General features: G+C 37.1%; 1 protein-coding gene across 5 annotated transcripts in view; it reads right to left on the reverse strand.

Annotated features, from left to right (window-relative positions):
* Window positions 1-6,067: 6,067 nt before the first annotated feature.
* LOC118625237 (sodium channel protein type 1 subunit alpha) overlaps window positions 6,068-13,543 on the reverse strand; it is a 126,427-nt gene continuing 118,951 nt past the window's right edge. For 2 of the 5 annotated variants that reach the window (XM_036254021.1, XM_036254018.1), the window contains exons 25-27: window positions 12,966-13,070; window positions 10,980-11,250; window positions 6,068-9,489 (exon numbers count right to left, since the gene is read on the reverse strand). In XM_036254021.1, coding sequence (XP_036109914.1) covers window positions 8,312-9,489; window positions 10,980-11,250; window positions 12,966-13,070 — 1,554 coding nt within the window. In that variant the 3' untranslated portion in view covers window positions 6,068-8,311. The remainder of the gene's footprint in view (window positions 9,490-10,979; window positions 11,251-12,965; window positions 13,071-13,543) is intronic. The other 3 variants (XM_036254019.1, XM_036254020.1, XM_036254022.1) reach the window with 2 other exon arrangements.

The following is a 13,543-nucleotide window of genomic DNA, read 5'->3' on the forward strand; positions in this document are numbered from 1 at the left end:
TATTATTTACCTTTTTACATGTTTATAAGTTTACATTATAGTGACCATATTTTGCTCTAGCATTGCACCTATTTCGGGCTATCAGTCAGTATAAATTGACAGATATTTTTCCAGAGGCTGCACTTTCCACTTAGGTTGAGCAAAGGTTCAATCTGTTTGCCTTTAGAAATGTGTGTTTTTTATGACTTCAAGAGCTGCTGCTGAACAAGACATTTCTTTACCATCCTCGATGAACGATGAGCACTAATGATGCAGATAAGAATCAGGCCAGAAGATGCTGAAGAGGAAACAAGGTCTAGAAGCCTTAATTCCTTTTAGAGGAATACATTTAAAATAGGTAAGTTCAACAGTTACACCGTTACAAAGAATGAGGTGAGTATTATATAACCCTTAAGTTCTGTGCAATGCTATCTAAAGAGTTACAAATCAATTTATGGACTCTTTTACCTTGGAAATATTTGTGAATATATCTATGTGTACCTATGTGTTCACTTATACCTATGTTTATTTCTAATAGGTAATAGAGAGGAAGTATATGTGCTCTTATGGATGTCATAAATGTTCATTTAAATGTTTATTATATATATCCAATATTGCTATAGTGCACCAAGGCCAAGTTTTCATTTGTAACTTTTGTGATATGTTATTACTTTATACATTTTACATATAATGACAGGTCTCTGATATAGTATACAGGTAAAGTGGAAAAGATCTTAGAGGGGTACATAATTTTAAGAGAAGAATAAAGTAATGCTAAAAATTTGTTAACTAATTTGATCGTTTACTATCTGCTGAGCACCTCCTGTGCACAAAGCACCATAAAGGATACAAAGTTTTTAAGGCCATTTTCTGATGATCAGACACTATCTGGTGTGTGTGTGTGTGTGTGTGTGTGTGTGTGTTCTTGTAGCAGAAGTGGAGGAGAAGGATGATGAGAGAAAGAAACCAGTATCCCAACCTCTGACTGCATGGAGTCAGGTTAAATGCCGTACAAATGGCATGTATGAGGTCCTGGTTTGCCTAGAAGGGTCTTGCCCATGCCTGCTGTTTAAGAGCAACTATTAACAGTCCCCTCCTTCACTGTCAAAAGTGTCTGGGTTTGGACACGTACATCAAAATCCCATAGAGGTCATAGGAGATAAAATTATCTTCCAGTATTAAGAAACAAGGAAGCTGTCACCGAATCCTGAAGGATGGGTTTGGTTTCAGGAGGTAGAATAGATGAGGAAGGTCGTCAAGGCTTCTGTCTCATCATCGTTTTCTTATGTTCCCCAGTAGCTTCTTAAATTATGTCCCTGCTTTCTGTTTCCTTCTCCTAAAAGTCAAAATCTTCTCTAATGGCACCTTTACTCTAACTTTACTTTTTGACAAACGCCTTAAGGATTCTTCATCATCATAAGTTAAAGCCAAAGCCCCAACGCGCACTTAGGGTTCCTCCTTGTCTGGCCCCTGCTTGCCTCCCAGCCACTGTCAGCACTCACTTTTCACTTCAGCAACGTTGAACTTCCGTGAGTGTTCTGGGCATGCCTCCTGTTTCTCATTCTCATGTATGTCTTTGGTCATCACCATCAGGACAAACACACACAGTAATTAGTATATGCTTGGAATTGTTGATCCGAAAGCTTTACTTGTGTGAACTCATTTCATCCTCTCCAGAATTATTATTACCATTTATAGATGAAAAATTAAAGCAAAGAGGGGTTAAGAAAATTTTCAAGGATGTCCATCTGGTAAGTGGTTTAGCTGATATTTGAACCCAGACAATCTGGCTTCAGAGTCGATGCTTTTGACCACTATCCTATAAAACTTCTGATGATTTTGGGCTGCCCTACCCCTCTGATTCTTCTAACCCAGATCAGAATTTACTCTGTTCTCCCACAGAGTAAATTTGTACTTACTTCTTTTGCTGAACTGAAAGGATAACCTAAACAATAGATGTTGGGAAAGCAAGTTAGTGTTATTGGTGGCTGAGAGAAATAGAATATAGCCAGATTCGTTTCGGATATGTTTAGTTGACGGTGATAGCTGAATATTCAAGTACAAATGACCAACAGTTGGAATAGCAGCACAGGCTTGGCAAAAAAGGCTAATACTGTGGTACAAATCTAAAAGGAGAGGAGCCCTGGCCGGTTTGCCTCAGCGGTTAGAGCGTCAGCCTGCGGTCCAGAGAGACCCGGGTTCAGTTCCCGCTAAGGGCACATACCTCGTTTGCAGTTTGTCCCTGGCCCTGGTTGGTCGTGCAGGTGGCAGCCACTCAATGTGTCCCTTTCATGTCAATGTTTCTCTCTTTCTTTCTCTTCCTCTCTCTCCCTCCCACTCTATCTGTACAAAAAATGGAAAAATGTCTTCCGGTGAGGATAAAAAAATAAATAAATAAAATAAAAGGAGAGGAAACGTTGCCCAGCCGGTGTGGCTCAGTGGTTGAATGTCAACCTAGGTACCTAGAGATTGCCAGTTCAATTCCCAATCAGGGCACATGCCCAAGTTGTGGGCCCAATTCCCAGTGTGGGGCATGCAGGAGATGTCCAGTCAATGTTCTCTCTCACTGATGTTCTCACTGATGTTTTTATCTCTCTCCCTCTTCCTTCCTCTCTCTCTAAAAAAAAAAAAAAAAAAAAAATTAAAAGGAGAAGAAAAAGTTAATAAAGAGTAAAGGCAAAGAGTCTAAAATACAAGAGGGGCCTAGAATAGTTTATTTAGCTTTATAGAAGGCAAAGGAGGATACAATTTAATGAAGGAGGTGATGATCATGAACATCAAATTCTAAAAATCCATGAAATATGACGACAACTGAGTAAAGATCATTGAATTTGGCTAATTATAGACTGGTGGAAGAAAGAGGCAGACTTGAGAGTATTAAAGAGAGAAACAAGGTGCTTTGGAAGAATAAAATTCAGCATTAGTTTGATATTTGGATCTGTCAGTCACAATTTATTTCACACAGCTTAAAAAAAAGAAAAACTTGTATCTTAATGCTTTCCCACGAAAATTCTGGCAAATTTAACACAGGGTAGTGAAATAATTAATAGTTTAGTGAGAAAATTAGATTTTCTATGACAATATATTTTTCATGAAGAATTTACATAAAATATAATTTCCTATAAATTTATTTTAAGAAATTTCTGGTCCCTGTACCCTCACAAATAAAGGTTATATTCCTAGAAAACAAAGAAAAAACACTGCAGTTAAGATTGAATAGCTTTATGAACATCTTGCCTTTCTAAGAAAATATTAAACAGAGGAGATGAAATTAATGATAAGCAGTAACAGAGTATGTACAGACTTGCTGCACATGGGTAATACTCTTCATTCGTATCCACCTTTTGTATTTTCTGGTCCTTTTCTCCTAATGTTATTGAGAAGGCTATTATCCTTCTCAGTAACATTTTGAAAACTCAAAGTGCTATGTCAACAAGACTACTGACAGCCGAATTTTCTCATAAATATCATTTGGGTCTATATTTCATTGAATTTTAACCGAGATTGAAAGTGGTGAGTATAGAACCCCGATTTTAGCAGGTAATTTTTTTATAGGAATGAAATAACGGGACAGTGGGTAAAAATGCATCAGAGTTGAGTAAATTTTTTGTTTGTTTGTTTGTTTTGAGATAAAAAAAACAATTTTGAAAGTTGCAAATTCAAATAAAGGATCAGTCAAGAGTCAGAGAATAGACACGAGAGGAGAATAACTCATGGAGCAAGGTATCGGGGTTATGTAGAATGGGCAAAAATGATCTCTGGGAAGATATGAAGGAAAGCAAAGAAGGAGAGAGGGAAGGGAAGTAATAGTGGGGGGAAAGGAAGCAAGGACAGCAAAGAGGGGGGCAAGGAAGGGAACAGAAGGGAAGGGAAGAGAAGGAAGACATTTTTCATTGGGGAGGAAAGAAGTTGAAAAAGTTCATGATAATGTCCTCAGGTTTCTTGGTGAAGTAAAAACCAGAGTTATCTGTAAATACAAGGGTCCTGAGGGGATGATAAGGAACTTCAGCAACATTGAGTTGACATGGAAGATTATCCACTTGTGATGTTAAGAATTTCTTGGTGATACAACTTCCCCAGCAATACTAGACTTAATAAAATTAGGAAAATTAACTCTTTTAGAATGTTAATAGTTAATCAACAGTCTTATCTTTTCAACTTAGTCAGTTTTCTCAGTGTCTATAATCACTATTATTTTCCCATTCCAGTATCCAGTCTAGAATCAAACATTGTGTTTAGTTTTTATAGCTCCTTAACTTCAAGCAGTTCCTTACCCATTTTTCCCTTTGTTTTTAGGACATTAACGTTTTCTAAGACTTCAGTCATTATTTTAAAGATGTACTGAATTTGATTTTCTTTATGGTTAGATTCTCGTCATGCAATTTTGACTGTATACCAAAATATGTCTTTTTCAGTATAGTTGGTCCCATAATTGGCAATGTTATTTTTCAGGGTAGTGTCTGCTGGATTTCTCTACTGTAAACTTTTTTTCTTTTAAAAATTTAAAAAATTAACACAGAAGAGATACTTTGAGACTATGTAAATTTCTTATTCTTCAATGAACTCACCCATGAATTTTAGTATCCATTGATGAATCTTCGTGAATCAATTGTCATTATGATGATGGCCATTTGGTGACTTTCTAACTTCATTATTTCTACTACACTTATTAGCTAACATTCAACTGGAATGAAGAGATTTTTTTCCTTCTCCCTATTTATATTAGTATATACTAGTGGATTCTTATTTTATTCAATGGGTCACAATTTATTACCATCATTACTTATTTTAATGTCAAATTGCTTATTTTGACCAGTGAGAACCCTCTTCAAATTGTTTACTGTGTCTTACTAACATCACTCCATGCCATGAGCATTAAATTTTTGGCACAAACATATTATGCAAAATAATACAAAAATTAATGTGGTCATTTATATGATTATGTTCACCAGTTCTCTTTGTATTAGGTGAGTACTGGCATGGATGTGGAGTATAAAAAAATCTGTAGGAATTCTTCTGTAATTCTTATTTGAGTTGATTGCAAACAGAAATTTCTTTTCAGCCATTGAGAAATCAGAATTGACCGTCACGTTGTTTTAGGGCTATGATGTTATGAAATGATGAGGTTGCAGAAGGGTTAAGGTTAGGGTTAGCATTACTGCTCCTTTTCCAGTCAAGGCCATGTTCTCCCTTCTGGCTTCATGACTGAGATTGTGCTCCTCCAATGGCAAGTGAGAGCTGCTCTTTCTTCATAAACTTAGATAAGCTTATTTTCAGACTCTCGTTTTACTGTCTGGACCACTCCAGTAACCTTCCCATGATCTCTGTGAATTCTGTACTCTACTTCATTGTAGTTCCCTCAGTTACTGTTTCTCTATGCCAAAGCTAATTAGATGAAACTTCCAAGCTGACGCAGGGCAAATCTTTGCCTCCTGCCCACTTTCAAAAACTATTTAAGTACCACATAGTCCAGGCAGGAGACAGACTTCATCCTGAAATGAGGCACCAGGGGAAATTTTCATGAAGGGGGCTCTTTAAAAGGTTGGCAAAATTAGCGGAAAGCTACGAGGACCGGGGAAGTCCAGCCACAGGTCCACGGCAGCAAGGGCGGAGTCACAACCAGACCACCAAGGAAGTAGCTTTCATTGTAGGAGGGGGCTATCCAACCTCAGGTATAACTTGCTGTTGACAAATGCAGCCACTGCCAGCCCAGAGCAACCCAGCGAAAAAGGAACTGGGGAATAAATACCAAATTCATTCTTCTCCCCCTGGTGCTTTTCTGATAACGCTTTCATGTGGGGCCTTTCCATTGGCCAAGGCAGTTGGGAGCCAAAGAGTTAGAGATTGATGAGTCTGATGCAATGCAGACAATTACCCTCACACAGAGGGAGAAGCATGGTTCTGGAGGGACAAACAAAATACCCAACTCACACATAGCAACTTTTACTTTTTAAATACAGATTTAAGGGCTGCTTGTCATGCCTCGAGTGGTCATCCACCATTACTTGGGTCTCCTTACTTCTTCCTTCTGGAGCCACCAGCTTACGCTCTGACATTAGTTTCTTCCCCTAACAGAGACATACCTTTATGTCAGCCCAAGTAGACCCGTGTGTGTGTGTGTGTGTCTGTGTGTGTGTGTGTGAGTGACTCCCCTTCTCCCCCAATTTGTGGAATAAAAATATCTTCATTTTGTTATAAAACACTTTTAACTAAAAGTAACTGGGCAAACAATAAAATAAAAAATGTAATCTTTATTAGTTTTGCACATTTTTAATGTTGGTTAGCATCATTTAGGGTAATAGTAGCATTTTCCAGCATGCAGTTCAAGAATACAGTTTATCTAAGTAGTTTTAAGAAAAAGTGGAGCCTGTGGTTTGCTTCTTCTGGAAGAAACACAAAATGACCTGATGTAATTGACTAGATAAGTTCACTACTCTCGGTTTTTGTGGGGAAAGAAAATGTGACAACCACGTCATATTTAGAGCAGTCTAAAGCAGCATGACTCCGGAGAAATAAAAATATAAGCAGAAGTTAGAAAAAAGGACACAAATGAAAAATAAACACTACCTTCAATCAGTGCCGATGCTACCAAAATATGTAAATTAAATTTTATACCCTTTTTCAATTGTAAAGCATAATTTGGATGTGAGTTGTGAACCTATTTTGCCCCTTAAAATTATGAAATAATCTAAAATTAGCAAATGTAATAAAAAAGCAGAAATATACAACTACCCAGTCTTGTTTTCATTTCTTTTTTTTTTTAGCAAATTTCTTCCATTAAAAAGTACTATGGACAGAAAGTAAGAAAAGTGATTGTGATCTCAACCTGAAGATAATTTCCTCTTCATATTTATGTACATAATGCTGAAAAATAAAATAAAACAACTTTTTTTTTTACAGTATTTATATTTGCTTATAAAAGTCTAAACACATTTTTAACAGGTTAAGCAGTATTTTTTTTTTTAAACATGTCTGTACAGTCTGGCTATACACCATATGTTATCCACTTAAAATTTAAAAATAACCAAAAGGCTATTAAAGTGCTGCAAACTATTGCTTAATGACTTAAAGAAATGAAATTTGTTGAATAATTTTCTTGACTTTACCACTGACATACAGTTTCTCATAAATGAGATTCTGAGCAGTGGAAGAAACCAGATACAGCAGCATGGTAATATAAACATGCATTGACAGCATCCAAACTATCTATAATGGTACAGAATACATTATATTACCTGTGTAAAGCTTGCACTCTACATTTCTTGTGGTACATATTTGATGCAATAAATACTGTGCTCAGGTCATTATTTGTTTGCTCAAACGTGCACCACAGGGTAAAATGACTATTTACATAATAAATAGCATTTCATTAACATATACAGTGTTGACCTTGCTGAGCTGAAGATGGCTAAACAAAGTGCAGGATTAAGCAGAAATTTATAAAGAAATTTTTTTTTTTTTTGGTCAATTCAGTCTTCAGGGGAGAAGCAATGCTCATTATTCAGTTTTTTAATACAATGAACAAAAACATAATATTATAATTCCAGACACTTGAATGAAGTTTGCACCTGCTAACATTTAATGGTCTAACCCCCCAAAATGATCTAGGTTCTGGATTTGAAAAAACAAAAACAAAAACAAGATGAGCAAAGCACCTCCAAGTATCATTGAATTACCTCTCCCAGAAACATGGATGGGATTGAAGAACTCATTGTTTTCCTTGTGACTTTTTTTCATGCATGATCTCTAAGTGTAGCATGCCCTCATGCAAACCACGTCTTTGTCCAGATGGGAGGGCGAAGGGATTGCCATTCCTCCCGGTGGCATACCTGTTAAAGAGGTCCTTTAATCTATTTCCCAACAGAAACCCCATTTACAAAAATAGTTACATATAATAAACAACATATGGATTAAAAAAAAGATGAATCCACTAACAGACTTAGTAAAAATGTGACAAATGTGGCAGTTGAAATGCAAAGAGTGGATACAATTACTACACTAAAGTGTTTCATGTTAAACCACCCAGCTCATAGGTTCACACCCCTTGGAACTGGTCCCTGCATTCTGAGTAGCCTTTTTGTCTCTTGTCTTCAGCAGTGTCAGCTGGTAGTGAGAATAGTAACCTCCTGTCAAGATCATCTCCCCTGCACACAGAGTCACAGTTTTCTGACAAGGGGACACTGTCTTATTGTAGGCACTGACCTTAAGTAGATTTGTGTAAAAACAGTCAGTTTGGCATTGACCTCCTGAAGGAGTCTTGTTGACAAAAATACACCATCACCTTCACAGGCTGTAAACAAATAGTAACCCAGTTATTTTTCTTTGTTTTTGTTTATTTCCCTTTGGCTTTTTCATCTTTGCCTTCTTGCTCGTGTTTCTCCACGATTGGCTTTGTTACCCGATCATAGGAAGGTGGACAAGCGGCTGTGGACATGGTCAGATCAGTTTTTTCTGTAATAGAATTTTCATTTATTCTGTCAATTATCATGTCTTCTTTCACAAGAAGATTAACCCCACCTTTGATTTTATTTTTACTATACATAAATGAAGCTTGCTTTATAGTTCGCTTTAGAAGGTGGCGTCTGTAAGCACGCTGAATAATAACAGCAGACACCTCCTCTTGTTTTCTTTTTAAAGTTGTAGTAATTGGCTGGTAGGAGGCCTTGGATGGATTAGAAGCCATGAATCGCTCTTCCATCTGTATTCGGAGAGCATCCATCTCGCCGCTCTCTCCCAGAACCCGCTTAGTAAAAGCAAATAGGATGTCAAGACAGTGGATCCGGTCACCGCTGACCATGGGCAAATCCATGGCAATGAGCTGGAGTTTGTTTGGTTGTGACAAATTTAGAGGGGGTTCAAGAGCAGCTGCAAACTGAGATAGTTTTTCAAATTCCATGAACTGGGTGGCATCGGGATCAAACTTCTCCCAAACCTCGTAGAACATCTCAAAGTCATCCTCACTCAGGGGCTCTGCACTTTCTTCAGTAGCAACACTGAAGTTCTCCAGGATGACAGCGATGTACATGTTCACCACAACCAGAAATGATATGATGATGTAACTGACAAAAAAGAAAATCCCAACAGATGGATTCCCACAGTCTCCCTTCACTGAGCTTCCAGGATTAACTTTATTAGGGTCACAGTCAGGTGGTCCGCTATTGAGAATAGGTGCTAGCAATCCGTCCCAGCCAGCAGAGGTGGTAATCTGGAACAGGCAGATCATGCTGTTGCCAAAGGTTTCAAAGTTGAACATGTCATCAATACCAACTTCCCTCTTAACATAGGCAAAGTTGGACATTCCAAAGATGGCGTAGATGAACATGACCAGAAAGAGCAGGAGGCCGATGTTAAACAACGCCGGAAGGGACATCATCAGAGCAAAGAGCAGCGTGCGGATCCCCTTCGCCCCTTTGATCAGACGTAGGATTCGGCCAATCCTGGCAAGACGGATCACTCGGAACAGGGTGGGGGACACAAAATATTTTTCTATCAGCTCAGCCAGAAACATGCCTATGGATAAAAGAAAAAAAATTGAGAATGCCAACCAGTGAAGAAGTTATTAAAATAATACTTAATTTTCTGTCAAGGCTCTAAGGTAAAGTCAGAGTATGATTGAAATTCAATTACAAATCTTAAATTTGGCATTCATATAATATATATAATTATATGTATGTTATTAATAAACCATAATTTTGACATTTAGCATCAAATTAACTCAATATTTGCTATAGACTGAACGTTCTCATCCCTAAATTCATATGTTAAAGCCCTAACTCCCCAATGTGATGGTAGCTGGAGAGAAGAACTTTAGGAAATAATTAGGTTTGGATGAGGATCATGAGGGTGGGGCCTTCATGGTGGATTAGTTCCCTTATAAGAAGAGACACTGGAGAGCTTGCTGTCTCTCTGCAAGTCCCTCTCCTTACAGCCGCATGAGGATGTAGTGAGAAGGTAGCTGTCTACAAGCCAGGAGGAGAGCTCTCATCAGAAACCACCATGCTGGCACCTTGATCTTGGACTTCTAACCTCAAGAACTTGGAGAAAATAAATTTCTGTTGTTCAAGAGAGGTGCATACAACTTTAGTGCCCTATCAACAAATGACCACACCAGGGATTAGTGTAGAAATCAAAGGCTACATACAACATATGAATTGGATATAAAACCAAGTTCTTCACAGGGGAGAATGACATAAAAATCTTCCCAACAAAGGTGCCTCCTATTGGATGGTTAAATATTAATTCAATCATAACATCTGGTTTAAGAAAGAATGAATCTTTCAGTCCCACAGACAGACTTCTTCATTTCACTGAAGCTAGAGTAGCATCTTTAATGAGATGAACTATTGCTCACGTGACCTGTTGAACTTTCTAGGCTTTGAAGTATATGAAACAATGATGACACACTGTCCCATGCCATCTCCCTTCCCTTGTGCATCAGTGACATACGCCCATTTCAGGGTAATCTAGAAAAGCTCTACCTGATACCCTGTAAGAACTTACTGTATGCATTTGTTAACATTTTGTTCTTATTTTTATTCTCTTCTTAGTCTAGGTTTTCTTTATTGTGCCAACAATTTCCACTCCTATCTACTTGCTGATGACTCTATGTCCATATCTCTGATGCAATATATTTCCTAAATACCAGACTAAATTTCTAGTCTTCTTCTCAACAGAGCCATCTAGATATTGTATAGGCTGTTCAATCTCAACATGTCAAAACATTTTGATCTTAGTTAATAGTACATTTCTAATTCAAATGAATAAAACTTTATTATATCGGCAAATAGTACACCTAGTGTATAAAATGGACAGAATAGGATACAATACTGTATATAAGACAAGAATCTCATTTTTTAAGAAAAACAAACACACCTAGATGAAATATGGTAACATTTTCTCAGATGTTATCTCTGAGTGGTGGGATGACCTCTAATTTAAACTTGGTTGTTCCCACTTTTACTTTCATTGAGCTGAGCTTAAGAGATTTTTATACTTCTTACCTACAATGGAAAGAATGACAACCACAAAATCAAAAATATTCCAGCCTATGGTAAAATAATAATGGCGGAGGGAGATGAGCTTCAGAACACACTCTCCAGTGAACAGCACAATGAACACCAGGTTGATGCGTGACAAAACGCTAGTTACATATTCACTTTGGTCATCTGTTTCTACCATCATTGTGACCATATTGAGACAGATGAGAATCATGATGCTTATGTCGAAAACTTGTCTGGTTACAAAGTCAAAGACCATTCCTTGAAATTTGTTCTGTAGAGAAACAGAAATGCTTTTAGCAAATAGAGAAGTTTTCCTGGACACATTACCATCTATATAAATACTTTCTCCATTCACTCTCTAGTATTGTACAGAGTAACCACTGGCCCTGAGTTTTGTAAAAGATGGTTTATAATGCATTATTCTCTTTGCTTCAGTTATCTACATTGCTATTTACCAATGTTTATTCCACAGAATAACAATCTTTTGTCAAAAGGAGATTTCTGATAAGAAACATTCATACTTATACACTTCTCTCAGAGGCACAAAATTCATATTAACATATTAAGATTATGAGAATTCAAGAAACCTGCTTTCTTTTGTTTTACCAAAATGTCCCATGATCAGTTGCACCATGCATCTGTTTCAAAATGCAGTATCTCTTAACATTTCATTTGTCTTATTCTCAAAGAACTGTTCGAGGGCACTTGGGATTTCCAGAACATTACACATTTGAAGTTCATGTATGGCAGTATTGATGATCTTCCACCACAGAGTCTGCTGACATTGTCAGACACAAGGATAGTCAGACCAGAAAAGCACTCCTTATTCTTTGATGTCAAAAATTCACATCGCCAGCCCTGGCTGGTTTGGCTCAGTTGGTTGGGTGTTGTCCTTTGCACTAAAGAGTTGCTGGTTCAATTCCCAGTCAGGGCAAATGCCCAGATTGCAGGCTCAATACCCAATAGGGGGCGTGCAGGAGGCAGCTGATGGATGTTTCTCTTTCTCCTTTCCCTTCTTCTCTCTCTAAAAATCAATAAAAAATATTTTTAAAATATTACATCCCTCTCACTGATTTGTGGTTCTGCTTCCCAGTTCTGCCACTGTCAGTCACTGCAGGCCATTGTCTGGCTTATGTCCCTAGGTCAGTGAGTAGTCTGAAGATATCTTCTATCTCACATTGTTCCTATACACAGTAGACCCATTTCTGCTTCCACTGTTAAGGCCCACCAAAGGAAAGTATATATTACTCATCATTCTCAAGAATGCTAGCATATAATGAATGTTCACTAGTACTTTGTTCCCCAGTGCACTCCAGGAATTATTTTAAACTCACAGATCATCAACATAAAAATCAATACAGTGTGGGATACGGCACATTTCACAGCAGTCATTTGCTTGGTTCACCATGGAAACCTGAGAATGTTACTTGTCGTTATGAATTGTATTTACTGATTCTAACTTCTGTAGACATCAGTAATTTCTAACTCCATAGTGACGCTAGAATTCTTTCCTCCTTTAAAACACTCAGAACCTCTAATGAAAAATAAAATAGATTCAAGGTGCTATTTCACACAACCCATCAGTAACTTGATAATCTAGCAGAGTCCTGCATGTATTCCAACACTCTCCAAGGTTTACTCCTCTCCATATTATTTGGCAACTACTATTGAATTATATGATCAACTTTTTCTTGTGCCCGTCACACTGCTATGTGTCCTTTGCCATTCGTTTGAATTCTAGTGGTGTAATTCTAAATCCCTTGAAATTAAGGGTGCATTCTGTGTTTCTTCTTCTTCTTCTTCTTTTTCTTTTGGTCTCCCTTTTTTAACTCTTTTAGCATTACCATAAAAGATATGAATTAATGATGCTCTAAAAATGGAAGAAATCTTTGCTGTTGGAAATGTTAGCTGCTATCTCTTCTGAAGGAAAACCCATGCAAGTTTTTGTTTTTGTATATTTTTCCCATATCATTTGGTATTCCTTACTCCTGGTCGAGGTATAGGCTTTTGTGGCTTTTTCGATCCTAATTTTTTCATTGCATTATAGTATTTCTTCTGTTCTTCTGTCATAAAGATGTCTTGACCTCCAAAGTATAGAAAAGAAAAATCAAAACTGGTTAAAACTGTGTTCCTTGCACAAAATTTTTCAATGTTAAACTTAAAATAGAAAAGGGCCAGTTAAAAAAGGATATGCAGATTTCAGTCAGTTATCATAATTACACCTGGTATTTTAAATTTAAATTAAATTTAAATTCAGTCAGTTATCATAATTACACCTGGTATTTTAAATTTGAACAATTAAAAGTACTTGTTAAGTATTGTAATTTTATTTAATTTTCACAATCACCAATATTGATATATTATTTTCATTATTATTTTATGGAGGAAGTAATCTCAGAAACTGAGAGGTTAAGTATTTACTCCAGACCATACACTAAGGGAGTGGTAAAATTGGTTTATGAAAAACTAAACATACTCTACATGCTGCCTTGCTGAAGGTAAAGACGACAGTCTTTTTATTTTAAATGTACTAAAGAGTTAGAAGATGTATACTGCAAGATGGT

Source organism: Molossus molossus, unplaced genomic scaffold (assembly GCF_014108415.1).
Source record: "Molossus molossus isolate mMolMol1 unplaced genomic scaffold, mMolMol1.p scaffold_m16_p_11, whole genome shotgun sequence".
Classification (NCBI taxonomy): domain Eukaryota; kingdom Metazoa; phylum Chordata; class Mammalia; order Chiroptera; family Molossidae; genus Molossus; species Molossus molossus.